The 17156-nt window shown below is 40.8% G+C and overlaps 1 protein-coding gene and 1 long non-coding RNA gene across 6 annotated transcripts; one reads left to right on the top strand and one right to left on the bottom strand.

Moving 5' to 3' along the window:
• Window positions 1-124: 124 nt before the first annotated feature.
• On the bottom strand, window positions 125-16954 carry LOC105691397 (hornerin). 4 transcript variants are annotated; one of them, XM_012409844.3, is made up of 11 exons: window positions 16802-16954; window positions 14615-15333; window positions 13608-14530; window positions 4485-4557; window positions 4024-4371; window positions 3725-3933; window positions 2953-3609; window positions 2158-2312; window positions 1381-1661; window positions 1036-1289; window positions 125-917 (listed from the first exon to the last, which is right to left on the bottom strand). In XM_012409844.3, exons 2-11 carry the CDS (start codon window positions 15321-15323, stop codon window positions 693-695), a joined length of 3834 nt encoding a protein of 1277 aa, XP_012265267.2. In that variant the 5' UTR covers window positions 15324-15333; window positions 16802-16954; the 3' UTR covers window positions 125-692. The 4 variants fall into 4 exon arrangements, with proteins under 4 accessions (XP_012265267.2, XP_012265269.2, XP_012265270.2 ...); XM_012409846.3 differs by having other exon boundaries at window positions 14681-15333; XM_012409847.3 differs by having other exon boundaries at window positions 13608-13744; window positions 14681-15333.
• On the top strand, window positions 5551-12970 carry LOC125501837. 2 transcript variants are annotated; one of them, XR_007279582.1, is made up of 3 exons: window positions 5551-7404; window positions 12201-12374; window positions 12558-12970. It is a non-coding gene; the product is annotated as an uncharacterized LOC125501837 (long non-coding RNA). The 2 variants fall into 2 exon arrangements; XR_007279583.1 differs by having other exon boundaries at window positions 5551-12008.
• Window positions 16955-17156: the final 202 nt, after the last annotated feature.

The raw sequence follows: 17156 nt of genomic DNA, 5'->3' as shown, positions 1-17156 counted from the left end.
ATTTGAAAAATGTCTATTATAATGGACTGACAATAAGATATTATTGTGGAAGGTGTGCAACAGCCTATCAGCGTTGCGGAAGAGAGGGAGTTCCGAAAATAATAAACAACCACAAAAATGCGAATTTTTCGATATCATCTCTTTTTTATGAAAAAAACATTCAAAATTTTGATATGCCATGGATCGTTACGTCGGCGTCCAAATCTTTTAATAATAAGTTATCAAGTTCTACATCAAAAGATAAGGAGCCTCGCGGTATATCTTAAGTATTCCTATTTTATTTAAACTATGTCTAGATTTAATCCTTATATAGTTATGATCATATAAATTAAAAATCAGACCTTAGGGTTTCGGAAATGTATTCTTAGATATTTTTTTGCTATATAACAGTATATAGCTTGATATCTATATTAAATGGTCATAAGGTAACAAGGGCGTCCCGCCATGTAAAAAATTTTGATAAGTTAAATCTCCTCTCTTCAAAAGTTGATGTATGATAGACGAGAGGAACAACTTATTCATTTATACCGCACTGGTAAATAATCTCGTAAATAATATTATATGGCATTTTTACGTGTTCCTCAATCATACTTCACTCCGCAATATTGTGCTATGACATACGCACAGTGGCAGAAAAGTAACATATACTTAGGTGATTAGAAAAAAGTTAATCAGTCGACTCCAGCTCTAATTTACAAGGGGGGAAGATACTGATTGTTTGCAGCGGGCAGGTTGCTTTTTTGACAATCGCATGTTTGCGCTGGCTGCTTGACTTGGTTTTCATAATGCAACTGAACGTTGCTAGATTCTTCTCTCGGTATTTCAGCCTCAAGATTCCTAGACGGCAGTTGTAAATGGGGTGGAGATGCCAACTGACTCTTAACCCAGTCAACATCAATCAATGCGAACGTTGCTACCTGCAATGTGGTGAACAAAAAATTGCTTAGAAATTGTAGCTTGACATTATTAAAGCCTGTAGACATTTGTAAAACATGAAATCCAATTTCGTAATATATCAGGATTTGATCCAATCACCTGGTTCGTAGGTATACACCCGGTATCTTGACTATAGACGCCGGTGAGTTCATAGTGACCATCTCCTCTATCGCAAGCCAGTGGGCCCCCAACGTCAACTTGACACAAGTTGTTTCTCTGCTGTTGAGCTTTGACGCAAGTCAGGGTGTCGTCAATTGCTATTTGGGATTCAGCACCAGCTAGACGTCGTCTGCATACGTCTTGGGGTAGGAGATCAACGTTGATACTGTGCATTAAGGATCCAGCCACATTCGCTAGATATAGAAATGCAATCGTTATACAGTCAGAGATTTTTCGAATTGTCAAATTTAATCTTACACGCGCAAATATAAATTGAAATCTCACATTGGAGGACGATCTTTCCCCATCCGGTAGCGATGCAATTTCTTCCAGGTTTTGGCTGAGGGATGTCACTCAAGCAAATAACGTCAACGTGTTGGTCTAAGGCCAAAGGATGTTGCAGGAAAAGTATTGCCAAATCGTGGCTCGGAGAATCACTGTAGTAGCCAGGGTGTGATGCGATGTATGCTACCTCAACAATTTCGAAGGGAAGGGGCTCCTCATGTTTAAGCTCATATCCCAATTTCCATTCCCCAGATTTAATCGAGACATCTTCAGGTTTAAATCTACAAAGAGTTTGCAAGAATTGTTCAGTGTTGCTAAAGACTTAGCCCATTATGTATTATATGCTTCGTTCATATTAACAGCCACGAATGTAAAATTCAAAAGCCAATTCGGATCTGATTGAAATTGTTTAACAAACTAGATCTGAAATTTATTGAAATCCTTGCAAGTGGCTGCTAAATTATGCTCCATGGTTTTTTTTCGATTTATGATGATGCGTACAGTACGCAATTTATTAGAGTGCCAAGATTTTTTTAGACATCATTTGCGAATTTAACATGACCAATGAACACATTCGAGCGGTCATTTCCTAACATTTCGAAGCACGAGATTTTTATCTTTTATTTACGTTTGATGAAATGATACGCAGCTTTCAGTAATCGTTTAATATCTTGAAGTTAATCGCTCATATAATATGTAGCAACAACAATTAATTATGGTAATTGAAAAGTAATTAAGAATAATAAATCACGGTAATAAAAAAAAATGTATTCTCACCCAGCAACGCAGTGAGCTGCCGTCAAAACCGCATTTGGAGCAACGATTGCGCCGGAACAGAGAAGTTTGCGGTCCTTGGTTGAGAGAATCATCGCTTGCCATGTGATTTCACCAAAGGCTACATCATCTCTGCCTAAACCGCTTGGGCGTTGAACCTTTTTGGAGAGGTGAAAATGGCATAAGATAGAGAAGATGAGAGATAGTGTGATGTTTGGAAATAACTGACACTGACTGTGAACAGTTTCGCGTGCCAAATTCACTGCTACACAAGTGTATTCATCGACACGATTTCCAAATTTTGTGAGAAAGCGAAAAAGTTTTCATTCCGGAAAATTAAAAAAGTTGAAGTTACATTTCCTGATCCCACAGAAGAAACTAACAATAAAAGAATATGTTAATTGTAAGTTGATTTGTAAGTGTATGAGTGTGACGTTAATTTCGTTAACGAATTTGAAAATCACAATCTTGTTTGTGGTTTCTGTGATTGTGATTAGGGTAATTTGCCGTCTGTGTGGTTTTTGCTTTCAAAATTCCAAAGAAATTGAACTCTGTAAATTGTATCGAGAATATGTATAATACTTTATTCAGCTTTATTATAAAACGGCGGTATGTATTTTGTGACATGTGTGATATCGCAGAAAACTTCATCCGGGCTGATAATCAACGATTCAAAACAATCAATTTTTGCGCGGGTGTGTTTACGTACATCGTAGATAAATTATATATGTATGTATGCAGAGAAACGATCAAACTATAATTACGGTTTTCCGTCTAAGCGCATCCTGCTGAACTTACTTTGTTTCTCAAACCGCACTGAGTGCCTGGTTTGTGCGTAGCGATCAAAGTAGGATTTTCATTGGTTGCCGATGAGTCGTAACGAGATTTCTCATTCTCTGGCTTCGATGCCCCTGGCAGCATAGGCACGAATCCTAGATTACTGAAGTCTGGTAGACCAAGTTGAGGTAGACCGGGTTGAGGAAAATTGAATTCAGGTAATTGCCATGGAAAGAACCCTAGGCCAGGAGGGGTGCCACCATCGGGCTTATTTTCATTAGTCTGATCCTCGTCAGCTTGGGGATCAGCTCCGACTTGCGAAACACCTGGGCTGGATTCGTCAGTTGCTCCTCCCGTTTGAGTCTGCGTCTGACCAGATCCCGGGAACGGGAACTGACCATTAAAGAGAGAACTGAAGATTTCGAATTGCTTTGGTCCAGCTACATTTTTCGTGTCCAATTTCGTATCCACCTGACTGGGCTGGCGAATGCCACCCTTAGTTGGAGGGATCTGTTTCTTGGGGGGCTTGGTTTTGCCGATGTTAAGATATGTTGGAAAACCCTGTTCATCGAAACCGCCTGAGTAATTTGCGGGAAGATTACCCGTTGGCCAAGGGTCGACGTAGTTCGGGTCACGGCAGCATTTGCCGACAATACCATTCTCCGGATTCCTGCATGTCTGTGAAGCACAATCGCGAACGATATTGAAGCGATGCCAAGTGAATAAAAAAAACTTACAGTTTGCGTAAATCCGCTGCTAAACCGAAGGATAAAATATAAAAGTTCGAACTCACGCTGAGAGGGGCTCTTCTTTCGATCTGTTGGCTAGTCAGACCAACTGGTACGGGGCTGATAACTCCTTCAAGGGTACAGTACTGTTCTTCGACGCAAAGCAGAGCAGCGGCACATCCAACTTGGATTGTAACTGGCGCAGGAACGAAAGGTTGCCTTGGGGGTGGTGGTGGTGGCAGATCGACACTAGTGACTACTCCGCTTGATCCAGCTGAAGAATAAAATTAGATGGGTACAAATTAATTTAGATAAGTTTCCAGCATTAATTGGTCGTGGAATAACCCTGAGACATGAAACTCACGGGTTTTGTCTTCTTCTGGTGGTTTTGAGAATGCGGGTACGTTGCTGCTTGGTTGGCTTCCGTACGGAGGAAGATATCCGTTCGATGCAGAGCCGGTCTCTGGGCCCGATGGCCCTGAAGATCCAGCGTAAACGGAATCGCCAGCATTAAGGTCTTCCCCAGAGTCGTTAATGGACGAGCCAAAAAGACCACCGTCGTTGGTATTGCCTGACTGTTTGACGTTGGTATCGCGTCCCTTAATCGATGAAGTGGGCGAAGTCAAGATGACGCTGCCATATGAACCTGAACTGGCTTGACCGGATGCCTCAGAATTAGCGTTGGAACTAGCTGATCCATAACCGGAATGATCTGGTGAAGAAAAAAACGATGTCAATCTAATCACAACGCGGAAATAATGCTATAAAATTTTTTCAACGACTTTACACTTTGCATACGTATCTTCTAACTTTTTCATGCCTTACCTGCTTGGTAATTTGAACCAGAAGAACCTCCCAGTGTGCAACATACTTCGAGACCAACCTTGCACTCTTGGATCTGCAATTACATAAAAAGGAGAAACACGTTACCATCGACAATCCTGGAATAATTTCTATTGCCTGTGAAAATAATTGATTATTCAGTAACGACATCGATTCAAGTTCCCCGGGCTCTCTTGTATGACCTATAGTAGTAGTAACTGACAACGCCCACGTCTTTGGTACACAGTAGTGAGTGCCCCGGATAAGGTCAGTCAAGCAGATTTGGTTTGTAAAGATATAGCGTATTACGTGATTGTATACCAACTACATAAATAACTCGGTGACCAAAAGAAAAAAACAGTCTCTTCAACACTCAAGTGCCCACTTCTCTTGGGATCCGAATATCCCACGCAAATCTCAATCAATGACTCATTCTGAGCACCGAACGATCTGTACCATCTTTTGCATACAATTTTGTTCATTATACGCCTATGGACTTGTGATACCAATGCGTTTAGTGATTATCACATAGTTCAGTAAAAATATAAGTGCTTGTGCTCGAGTAATGAAACAATAAAGTTTTCGGATCATTACAAGTTTCTAATTGTAGAAAAAAAATTACTTGCCGCTCACATGAAATCATCCACGATTTTCTTTCAATTCTACTCATACGAGTCAATGCCCTGAAACTTGTCTGCAATTCAGCAGTCTTCACTTTGCTGCGGTTGAAAGCTCAATCGGCAAGAGATAATCGTATCTACGCTACGCGCAGGTTACGAATTATTAAACACCTGCCTCGAGAATTCGAGGACGAGTCTGACCATGTGGGAACAATCTATGGCTTTGAATATCTTCAATACATAGTATAAACGATTGGAATAGGATTATCGCTCGCACAGTACCGCACGGTCAAGGATGTACTTATATACGTATACTACGAGGGATAATAATAATCCTTGCATTCCGTATGAATAAAGTTTTTAACTGACCAATTGGTTCGAAACGAGATTTACTATCAAGTACCACTAAATCCTCCTACTTCTTCTAATTCTGAAGTTTGTACTTGGTGGGCGTTGTTTTTTTTTCAACTAATTTCATTGTATTTATCAACGATATTTTCATCATTATTCATAGAGCAAAGATCTAAATCTAAATTTGCTCGTCAACCATTGAATATTTGGCCGCTGGAAATTAATGACTTTAAAAGTATACATCGATGCTGATTTCACTACCGTTATAACGACTGTATTGAAAAGGGATAAGAAAAAAAAATTGTTTCAGATTTAGAGCAAAGATTGTTTAGTGGTGCTCTCGTTCTTTCTCTCCATCTCTATTTATCTTTATGTTCCCTCAACTCTTTCTTTCGACACGGCAAATGAAAAATGGAGACATCAGAAGTCCGTTAGATTTAAATACCACGTCATTAATAAGCACTAAAAATTAAGAAGTTCCACGTAACGCGTGATATTCGAAAGTCCATGTGATGCAAATTACAGTTTGAAGTCGCCAATATGTCGAAATAAATGCAACAGCTTCGATATTGATTGAACCGTACAAGATTTTTGATAAATTAAAAATCGAGAATTCAAAACCAAGCTCCAGGAAGAAATCAAACTTCTTTGGTCTACTTAAAGAAATCAAGCCGACAAAAAGATGATCGGTTGCCGATATATCATCGATCTTTACGCTTAATCGAAATAAACTATCTTTGGAGTTACGGTATTTAAATCTATCAATTCTCCGTTACTTTTAATGATGACTTAACTTATGACGATAATGAGATCGAAGATCATAACTAGTTCTACCTACCATGATAATAAAACATGTTTGATCTATAATACCTGGTATTATCGACTAAACATAATTGGTGAAATCTTGATATTCAGTGAGGTATTCCTACACCTGAGTTCTTACCAATCATCAAAGGTGAATATGTGTCAGATGATGGTAATAGTGACAATAATATTTCTTCAACTCGTTGATAATTCGCAGCAGGGAATCAGAGGCTTCGGTTTTTTAATAATAAATATGAGACCGAATGACTTTAGCCCGCACGATATCATGCTCTACTGGTTTTGACGATGCTGCCCTCATTGCCATTTATTAATTTGAATATTCAAATTTACGGTGGTACACGTCATTTGAAAAATATATGAATAAACGTAAATAGAAATTGTCAAATTAGAATCCCAAGAAGTTCTGCTAACCTGGCGATAACGAGAATTCCGATTCACCATAATCTCGGTTAATTCGCGCAGCGAATAAACTAAACCTGTGTCCTATAAACATGGTGGAATTGAGTTGGCACATTTGTAATATACAGATGAAGCCAAAGTGGAAAGATCCCATACTGTGTCGACGAAAAAGCTTGAAAAAAAATCCTCGACTGCAGGTATCTCGAGTTGAAGTCCCTGCATTCACATATGAATATACCTATCGTGAAATCACCGCAGTTTTTCCCGATGAAGATGTAATTAACGCGATGGCGGTAATAAGCAAACAGACAGATAAATCGACGGAAAGAGATTTTTTTTCAAAACGCTCGGCCGCAGGCAATGGGAAGATACACACACTCGAGAATAAATTAATTCCTGGTACCGTACTCGCTGCATTTTGCAGCGTGATTAGTCAACTCGCATGTGCAGGTTGATATAGCATGCACACGTACGTATGTTCCGATACATAGTTGCTACGGACCACGTGTCGTTGTCAGTCAGATGTGAATTAAGCAGTCAAGTCAGCGGCTGTCACCCGTTAGATGTGGAAGGCTTTTATTTTAAACGTTCGATCACGCTCGCAGCAATGAAGGATTAAAAATTTACCGTCATTATTTCCTATCGATAAAATCTGATGTTTATCGTGATTTCTTCTGCAGACAGCTGTATTACAATATGATAAACCCGGATCGATCGACTCGTTAAAGGTAATTTGAGAAACGGAAGGCGTCAAAAAGTGAATGAAAAAAGCATTGACCGATGAGTGAAAGTGCAACACGTGAACGGAACCGGAAAAAAAAAGAACAACACTTGGATTTTAGGTACATCTGTATCGAGAAGATGGAGGGGAAAAAAAACAACCAAAAAGATAACAAAATTACTAACGAGTAGTAAGAGGAGAAAAGTAAATAGCAGGAGTCAAGAAAAGCCGCAGCAGCAGCTGCTGGGCTCTGGGTTCGCACTTTCGCGGGAGCATTTGCTCCTGAAAACGAAGAATCCGTCCGTTTTGCCGCGGGGTCCGTCTCGCGCCACTCTCCCCTATTATGATCGGATCCCTGATCTCTTGGTACTAGCGGTCGCATGGCTCCGGTTATGATCGTGAATAAGTGTCTTAACTTTTTAACGAGAAAGGCCGAAGATCTGATACAAGTTTCGCAAGTCAGCTACCGCCGGCACATGTTGGTATTCGGTGGGGAAAATTAATAAATAAATTATCGAAGGCTGTTGAGCGACCTCAAGTGCGATGAACCGACACAAGGTGATCCAGGGAGAGTCAAGAATTTCTCTCTTTTTTTCTCTTGAGAAAAACTTTGGAGCGTGTGCAGTTTAACCAATGCGGGATAGCGACCGAAGTCAAAATTAAATAATATTGTTACACATATAGTTACGTAAAACTTTTTAACATACCAATCCCATAATTGGATGATATTTATAACTACGCATAATCGCGATGAGATATGCGGGAGACTAGGTATAATATGCACGTATGCGTAAGAGAAATTTGTTGACATTTATCTTCATACGTTAGAGACCAGAGCGAATCGAGCGATATATATTTCGTCGTCAATTTACACTGAACTGCGAAAAAGACCTTTCAATATTATCGTATCGACAGACGTTCGAAAACATTTCTTTCAAAATTTGAGCAGATCATGGAATTTCAATGATCGGGCGTTGGTTAATCACGCGTCAAACGTGTGATTATATTAATTGACGAGCTTCAAGTCTACGAATACGTTGAATAATCATTCGAGAATTTGTTTACTCGAACACGGTGATGAACATTGATCTTAAACATTCGAAACCATCATTATCGTTCTTCAATCGTATAAGATTCAGGTTAAAGATTTCAAACGCGCGGACGATCGAATATCGATCTGCGTACGCGACAGTAGTATATTGTGAGAAGAGAAAAAAAAAGAGATGTATCAGGCGATAGTCAATAATATATCTCGTAATATTTCCTCGGTCTTTCCAAGGTAAAATTTCCTATCATAAATCTCCAATAGTTTAGCGATGGAATTCAATACAAATGAACTTTTAAAAAAGTTGAAAAATTATGCCACTCAACTGGGTAAGCAACGTATGAATTTTGCAATATTCTCGCAGTGAAATTCCGTCGTATTGAAATTTGAGGTTCTGTGTTCCCTCTTGTTTCTTCGCGTCAATCAGTCTCCTCTTTTCGACCGCGTGCAAGATGTATTATTTTATTATGCAAAAAATATTACACTCGATCCGCGTACAACCGATTGACCACTGACGCTGTACGTATCCTATCAAATTCGGCCATCTTATTTTAATGAATTATTCAGGCATTAGGTTGTACCTAGTCGCATGTAATTTGTTTATGAATATCTCAAAAGTGTTTTCATTGTATCGTCGCAAGCAAATCGATTGGGACACGTATGTATCTCGTATAAGGGAGAGAAGGGGCAAGACGGACCCCCGGGGCACAACGAACCATTATTCGTTGTCGAGCGATGCCGTCCAAAGAATCCCCCGTACGTACATCGATATTAATATGTTATTGAAAATATAATGGAACTAATGACGTTGCCTATATATACGTGCCACTACAGACGCCAGAGATTGTGTTCATCACATTAAAAACGAATATAAAAGAAAAGGACGTATCGTATTCGTCCGATTTTATCGTGGATCATCGGATCGATGGATAAATGATACCTCGAGTAATTACGACAAATTAACTCATGACTCGATTGGGGTCACGTCGATCTCTCGCTGGTTAATACCCGCGTGACGTGATGAATTGAACGAACGTTTACGTGTACAAATATATATAGTTATTCGTGTACTCTTGTACACCTACTGCGGTGAGTTACGACGCGGGGTCGTGACGACGACGTAACGATTACCTTATCGACGCGTCACAAATGTTAGCCGATCTTAACGCAAAGGTGATACTCGAGAGGGAGAATCAGCTGCCTCCACGATCGTGACGTAGTAGTATTTACAATCTTCTACAGAATACATCGCGTACGTTCCCGTCATCGTACGGTAAAGCTCATGGTGATGCCGAACCGATGCGAAAATTCTTTTACAGAGACAGAGAGGGAGAGTCGTATGACTCGTAACCGATGAGGAATAATCGGTTCTCGTTTCCAATAAAATGATATATTCTATCCGGCGTACGATGTGACAAAAATTCCAACCTTTCCTTATTCGAGCGATTGACGACCAAGAGTATTCAACCATTGCTACCGGAACATCGTCATCGTACGAACGAATGCGAGAAATATTCCGGCGTTAGACGAAAAATATATTTTTTCGGCGATATTAATGATTACACCGAAAGCATTCGCGGATGCAGCTGCATCACAGCTCTAAACTTCCATGATCGTAAACGGCTGCGTGAAAAAAATATGCGCGTTATATCAGGATATATTTCCACGCGTATTTCCGTATGCTTATGAGCGTGATCAATCCTGGATCCGCAGGACGGGTGTAGCTGATTGCGAGTGCGTAAAGTGGGCGCACATAAGCACCGCAGCTGCCGCTGCAGCATCGCGCCATCAAATGAAACCGGAGACGCGACTTGTATAACTGAGTAATTTACCTGGGTTGTTTTATATTATTTTTCGGAATTCATTTATTTCTTGTCTTTCCATCCACAGGCGTGCAACGGCCACGCAGAAGTTTACTTTCCAGCAGAAAGTGCGAATGCGGGGCGCGAATCGAATTCAAGAGTTAAATGTACAAAACGACGAGGCATGCGTTATATTCGATAACTCCGAATCGACACAGTGAATAAATAAAATCAACGCGGTTATTTCCAGGCGTTGGCTAAAATTTTATGAATTAGGGTATAAATCATACATATATTAATATACATCGGGTATTATATGTATACAATGATATTTCTGCATACATATATATAAGGGTTACGCAATGGAAAGTTGTAAAAAGTTATACAAATTTCGGAATGCTCGGTAAAAGTTGTGCGATATATAATATCTCTATGTATACGTATATACCTACGCAATAGCGTCGGAGGCGCCAGGCGTGAGGAATTTAAGATTATTTCATAATGACGCCCGAAGATGCCGAAGACGTTCTCCGCGTGACGATCGCAACGCGCGACGCGCGAAACGTTTATGATCGACCGGCCGACCATCGGACGTTCGCAACCACATCTACGGTATCTATTGCTCACGATCCAGCGTTTTCCAACCTTCGTAACATTCGGGTGTAACGTCGTATTAAAAATCATATCGAAAACACGTATGTTACGCACCCGGCGGTAGTCGCCGTACTTCGCAAGAGTCGATCGTCGCCTCGAGTTGAGTTGAGCGAGATGGAAAAAAAAAAAAAAAAGAAAAAAAAAAAAACCAAAAAAGGGGCAAGGTACGCGAGACGTGGGTCAGTTATGGAGGGGAAAGGGGGGAAATCCTTCCTGATCCGAAGATGGTTAACGCGCGTGACATAACTTCACTTTCGCCGATCTATCACACACCGTATAAATAAAGAAACGTACAATCACCGGACCTATGACCCTATGGCGTTGTAAACGAGGTGGCCTTATGACTTGAATTCCTTCTCCGATGAATTCGGCTCTTCTTTTTCTCGATTTTTTCTCTTCTATTCCGTCACTAATGAACGTCGTGAAAAAAGTCCGGGCCTAATAGTCGCGGTTGGCAAGTTGTAAGTTTATGTCTAGCTACCATACAACCAGCAGATTATTTGGTAATTAATGATTGTCGTAACTAATCACAAACCGGCGCGATGTGTAAAAAATTTAGCCTGCAGGCCATGAGGTGCGATTATATATTAATTTCCTAAAAATATGGTACGAAAGCAGCAATTATCGGCCCATAAAAATAATATCAATCGCGCATGGACTATAATCAGAAGACATCAAATTGCAAAAATCGATCTTATTGAGTTTTTTTTTTCTTTTTTACAACGATCATCTTGAGTCAGTGGAGAAAATATTGTACAAAAATGAAGTCGAAAATTAAATGGATATAATTATGAAGATCCATGTGTCTCAGAAGTCGAATTATACATTTATAACTTCGATACAACTGACGCTAATCACCGATTAATGAAAATTACATCGAAGTTGAACTAAAAAATCTGAGCGTTCGTCACCAGATTGAACATCACCCGATGAGCTTGGACTTACGATCTTCTGCACCAGGGTTCAATGAGCGGGCGTCGACTATCGACTTTAATATATGCTAATCTATCGCATTAAATCGCACGCCTAAAATTCCGAAATCATGACTTTGTTAATACGGGAGACCGGAGGACGATATCTCGAGAAAAAATACATAAAAAGTAAAAAAAGGTAACTTTCAAAATTAGGCAATGAAATTAACGGACTGCGCCCAACCAATTATCTCGAACTGATCGGGCGACCTTTATATGTATAGCGAAATATCTGATCGTGAATTTTTAATGGATGAGTATACGCGATTAATGACGTCATTACTGGACATTTCAAATAGCGGATAACAGATCAGATGATGTCTTCATATAGGTTGTAACGTTGCCACCGGTGGACGAGGAATGTCGGGTAAAACCGGCGAATGACATCGCTTCTGTACGCAAAGGTGTCTGCATTGCGATCCTTTTTTGACGGTGCGACGAGACCCGGCCAACGCGCGAACGAGTCGTCCACAGCTGCTGTCGCATCATAGATATTAATTCGGAGGTGAGAACAAAAAATTATCTATGAAGGTCGAACGATTAATTTTTTACGCGAATTGCACGATCCGTATACAAATCGTAGACCGAGGAATTTCCATCGTCGTATTACGAGAAACGCGATACCGTAGATATGCTTCAACATATCTGTGGCGATACGAAGGAATAAAAGTTATTATTTCTTTTCCAGATTTAATTAGCGGAACCCGAATGTATTTTTGACACCGTAACTTGTGCATTCATCTTGATGAAAATCACAACGTCTTCTTATTACGCATCTTAATGGAAATCTTAGTATCTGCTTGAGAGGAGTCCAAGGGATATACACGGCGACGTGTTTGAAATAATGAGTTTTAGCTCGAGGGGATGGAGAGGCAAGAGTATTTCGCGTACGCAAACAACGGTTGTTTGCTGTTTTGTACGTCGGTTTTTTGTTTTTTGAGTAATAGCCCGCAAATGTATTCAAAAACAACTACTTAAGACGTACTATTACTTAATAGACCCTGCGAAAGTGTTTTCGAATATTTGGTGTGATTTAACTGTTCATAAATAGAAATGACCGTTGTACTCGAAATATATAGATATGCATTGCGATTAATTTAACACATGCAGTTAGCATTAGTTTTCATTATTCTAACCTTCATTCGTGAAAATCTCAATGTTTATTATCAAAGTTTCAGTTTTGCGAGAGAAAGATTACGGAGTGGGCTGGCATGTAATCGCGTTGCCTCAATCGTCAAATCTTACGCCAATCCAACTTCGAGAAAGTTATCGTATGACCTTGATTTTAATGAACTCGTGTTAACATTATAAATTTTGATATTATTCAGATGCATCCATCTCGAAATATACCTAAAACACTTTCTACCGCACAGACACGTACGCAGTGATAATTCCAAGCTCTGACCAAGCGCAGTTGGACGTGAAAATTTCCCAGGAGCTAAGTCTACGTGAAACTTGACATGCCACTATAATCACACGTAACACGGTGGAACGTGAGATGTAGCACCTGTACATTATCATACGTATGCTGTACCTGAATCACTCGGGACTCATAGGAGTTCTAGCGTGCTTGCCTGAATCGTTCGTCCGCGTCGATGACATAATAATTTTAGATGGTTTCCAACGACAGTTATCAATTATCACGCAAGCCATTAACTCGCAATCAAATGGAATATTCTGTCCGTGAATGACCAGAGTTTTATTTTTAATTTTTAAGGAATTTTAAGTATTGACTCACCCCAGTTCCAACTTGCTGATATTCTTGTCCGCTCTTCTTAACGATGCCGTTTACGCAAAGATCCTTGACCACGCAAATTTTTCCCTGACCGCTGCAGCTGACTGTAAAACCATCGTGGTTCGCAGATCCGGAAGAACCTATTGATCCGGTATTGCCAGTGTTGAATTTTGATTCCGAACTTGGTTTAAAGAATGGGTTCCCAGGGGATGGTTGTTGTGGGGTGAATGTACCACCGGGGGTGTTGGACTGAGAGGGGAATTGACCGGTGGATTGATCGGGAAATTGACCGGTGGATTGAGCGGGGAATTGACCGGTGGATTGAGCGGGAAATTGACCGGTGGATTGATCGGGAAATTGACCGGTGGATTGAGCGGGAAATTGACCGGTGGATTGATCGGGAAATTGACCGGTGGATTGAGCGGGGAATTGACCGGTGGATTGAGGGGGGAATTGACCGATGGTTTGAGTGGGAAATTGCGTTATGGATGGAATGAGAACAGCGGATCCAGATCCCGGTTGTAGGAAGGGATTTCCGGAACTAACGGGAACTTTGTTGATACCAAAACCCTGAGGAACGTTATACCCGGTTGTGGGAATTGGTACTTGTCCAGATCCATGAATTTTTTTATCAGGTTCAGAGCCTGGTTGCAGGAATGGATTTCCGGCACCGGTGAAGGCACCCAATGAAGATGAAGATACGTAAGAACCGGTCGCTGTCGATCCAGCACTAGACGAAGCGATTGATGCGGCACTAGCGACGCTAGTAGAACCAGCATTACTGCTCGCGTATCCTCCACTCAAAAATGGATTTCTCGACGCGGCAATTGCCACACCAGAACCAGATGAAACTCCCTGATTGAATCCAGAACCGACCGATTGTCCGATCGATGAACCGGATGAAATGTAACCGGAACCATCTTGCCCTTGATTAATGAATGGATTTCCTCGATCAATGTTAATGCCAACTTGGGCACCGTGATTGTTAGAAGCGTATGCACCCCCCGAACCTTTGGTTAGATCGAAATCCCCGGACAAAGAACAACCATTCGAGTTACAGCCACCGTGTGGCTTACCGGCCAATCCATAGGAGCTGCTAGCTCCGTTATCCGACGCCGAATTGCCGCCTGCTTGACCGAGGGCAACGTTTGATCCGATCCCAGATGATCCACTTCCCACGTTACCGTAATCACCGGATGATCCGTAACTCTGTTGTACTCCGACAACCTGTTGATCGGGACCTGCGGAATGGCCTTCTAACGCGGCCTCGTTGCCATAAGAAGAACCGGAAGAACCGGACTCCAAAGCAGCACCGGATCCATTATCGCCAAGTCCTAGACCAGCGGTACCAGGATTCCCGAAAGATAAGTTTTCTTGCGTGTAGCTGACGGGATTTTGAGCCACACCTCCGAGTCCAATTCCTCCGATAAGACCGGTGGGAAGATTTCCATTGAACGTACCGGAAGAGAAGCTTGAGCTTTGACTGTGGCTACCGCCGGATGTGCTGTACCCGGAGGATTTACTTCCGGAAAAAGTTTGGCCACCGTACGCTCCGCTTATATCAGCATCATTCTGATTCGACTGACTGTAGGAGTTGGAGTTCGAATTTGAAGAGGATTTTTTGTAGTTCAGCGCATCGGGAATCTTAGAGTAGGGTAGCGCAGAAGCATAGGCGACGAACGTCGCTGCTGCAAGCAGCAAAATTGTGGTCCCTTTCATCTTGGGGACTCTGGACAAACAAAAAAAAAAAAATGTAAAACGAACAGGAAATAAAAACGAATATAATTACTCAGGGTGTTGAACCTTTGGAGTTCGATTTGTTCGAACCCTCTACGATCAACACGGCAATGAGACAAAAATTTCTAGTGCTGTCGACTGTTGTTGCAGAGAACATTTTATAGCTTTATCGGAGTAGGACCTTCGTAATTCGTTGTTCATGAATATGTGCACATGTATTATATACATTATATCCATATAACATCCGACCACTTTTACCGAAAGTATTTTAGCATCATTAACGCGAATTGAAACGTACATACTGTTATATATATCGCGGACGAATACGCAGGTGTTAAATAACTCGGAGAAGAAGATGAACGGAAACGAAAATACAAGCAAACACGAAAAAAAAAATAAAAAAAAAATACGTGAACCAAGAATTGTCCGAAACCGGATCTTCGCCTCTGTGATACTTTGCTTCGCATACAGCGTCTGATTGTGAGGTGTGGGATAATGAATTATTTTGTTACGGATAGATCCGAGCCAAAGATCACGCCTGTAACTACATGAAAGAAAGGGGCTAGACTTTCTTATGAAAAAAACCGGTCCAACGCCGCTTACGTATACGTTTAAGAAATTATATCTGCTTAGCTCAAACAATTTGAACAAAAAAAATTAAATGAATAAAATAAATAAATCTACATTTCACCACTCAAACCGTAACACGTGATCGATTAGAAATTCACAGATATAAAACGAAGGCGACCTACTGAATTCGATGCCCATTCTCAATGATTAAATATGATTAGTAATTACGTCAATAGCTATTATTATTATTATTGTTTTTCCAAAATACGTAATGTACGTGTAAATTATACAGCTGATTTTGCTTCTACTTCGCACGAGACAAACAAAATCTGACTAATACATTGAAAATGATAAATAGCATAAATTTACGAAAAATCCTTTGTATCTCTCCGGCTGTAAGCAATCGTAGCACATATATGCACTGATGAATCGCACTGCTTTTTCTCTTGGTATCGCTCATCATGTTATTTTAATCACCCATTTCATAGTTTCACTGTCACGTCGTCTTTCATATTGATAGAAGTTTGATCTAATACCGTGTAAAATATGTGCACTCATTTTTTTTTTCATATAAAAAGCTCTACCGTTCTTGTTGGAAGCTAGATAAGAATACATCTGTACACGTAATGTGGTATGAGATTTTTTTTTTTTTTTTTTTTTAATTCGACGTCCATCGGTTAGAGAGCAAGGAAAACTTGTGAATTATTCTCAAGGATGTGATTATTTAAAATTAATTATAAAAACTAATCGGAGGTTACAGCTGCGGCGGGATGAAGTTCGACGATGACCAAACTGGTAGGGAAACACTTGATCGGACCGTTCGCGAGTTCTTTGTCAATGTTTCGTCTGAACACCAGGATTAAGGGATGTCTGCAGTGGTTACTACTCACCTAACACACGTCCCTTGGATATTGTCGCGGGTTTAACTCAAAGGTAAGTCAGTGTGACTGCCGACGCCTCCACATGCTGGCCCACTCTTATACCGTTCGCGAACCTCCTTCCCCACCATATTACCGTCGACGATATCCTGGCAGGTTAACACTATCATATGCCTTTGCCAACGGTCGAACCTGCTCCCGGGCTCGGACGTTCAGAAGACATCGTTTATCCGGTCTGCCGTAGTTCACGACGTTTAAATTTAAATCCGCGAACTGGTCCTCTCCTCGGGCTCAAGTTACGGGATCTCGAGACTCGGGGTGCCCGGGAAAAAACTTGACATTTTTCGCTTTTTGGCCGAAAAAATTG

This window comes from Athalia rosae, chromosome 1 (assembly GCF_917208135.1).
Source record: "Athalia rosae chromosome 1, iyAthRosa1.1, whole genome shotgun sequence".
In the NCBI taxonomy this organism is placed as follows: Eukaryota; Metazoa; Arthropoda; class Insecta; order Hymenoptera; family Athaliidae; genus Athalia; species Athalia rosae.
Note: the sequence above shows the minus strand (reverse complement) of the source record. Positions and strands in the feature narration are given on the sequence as shown.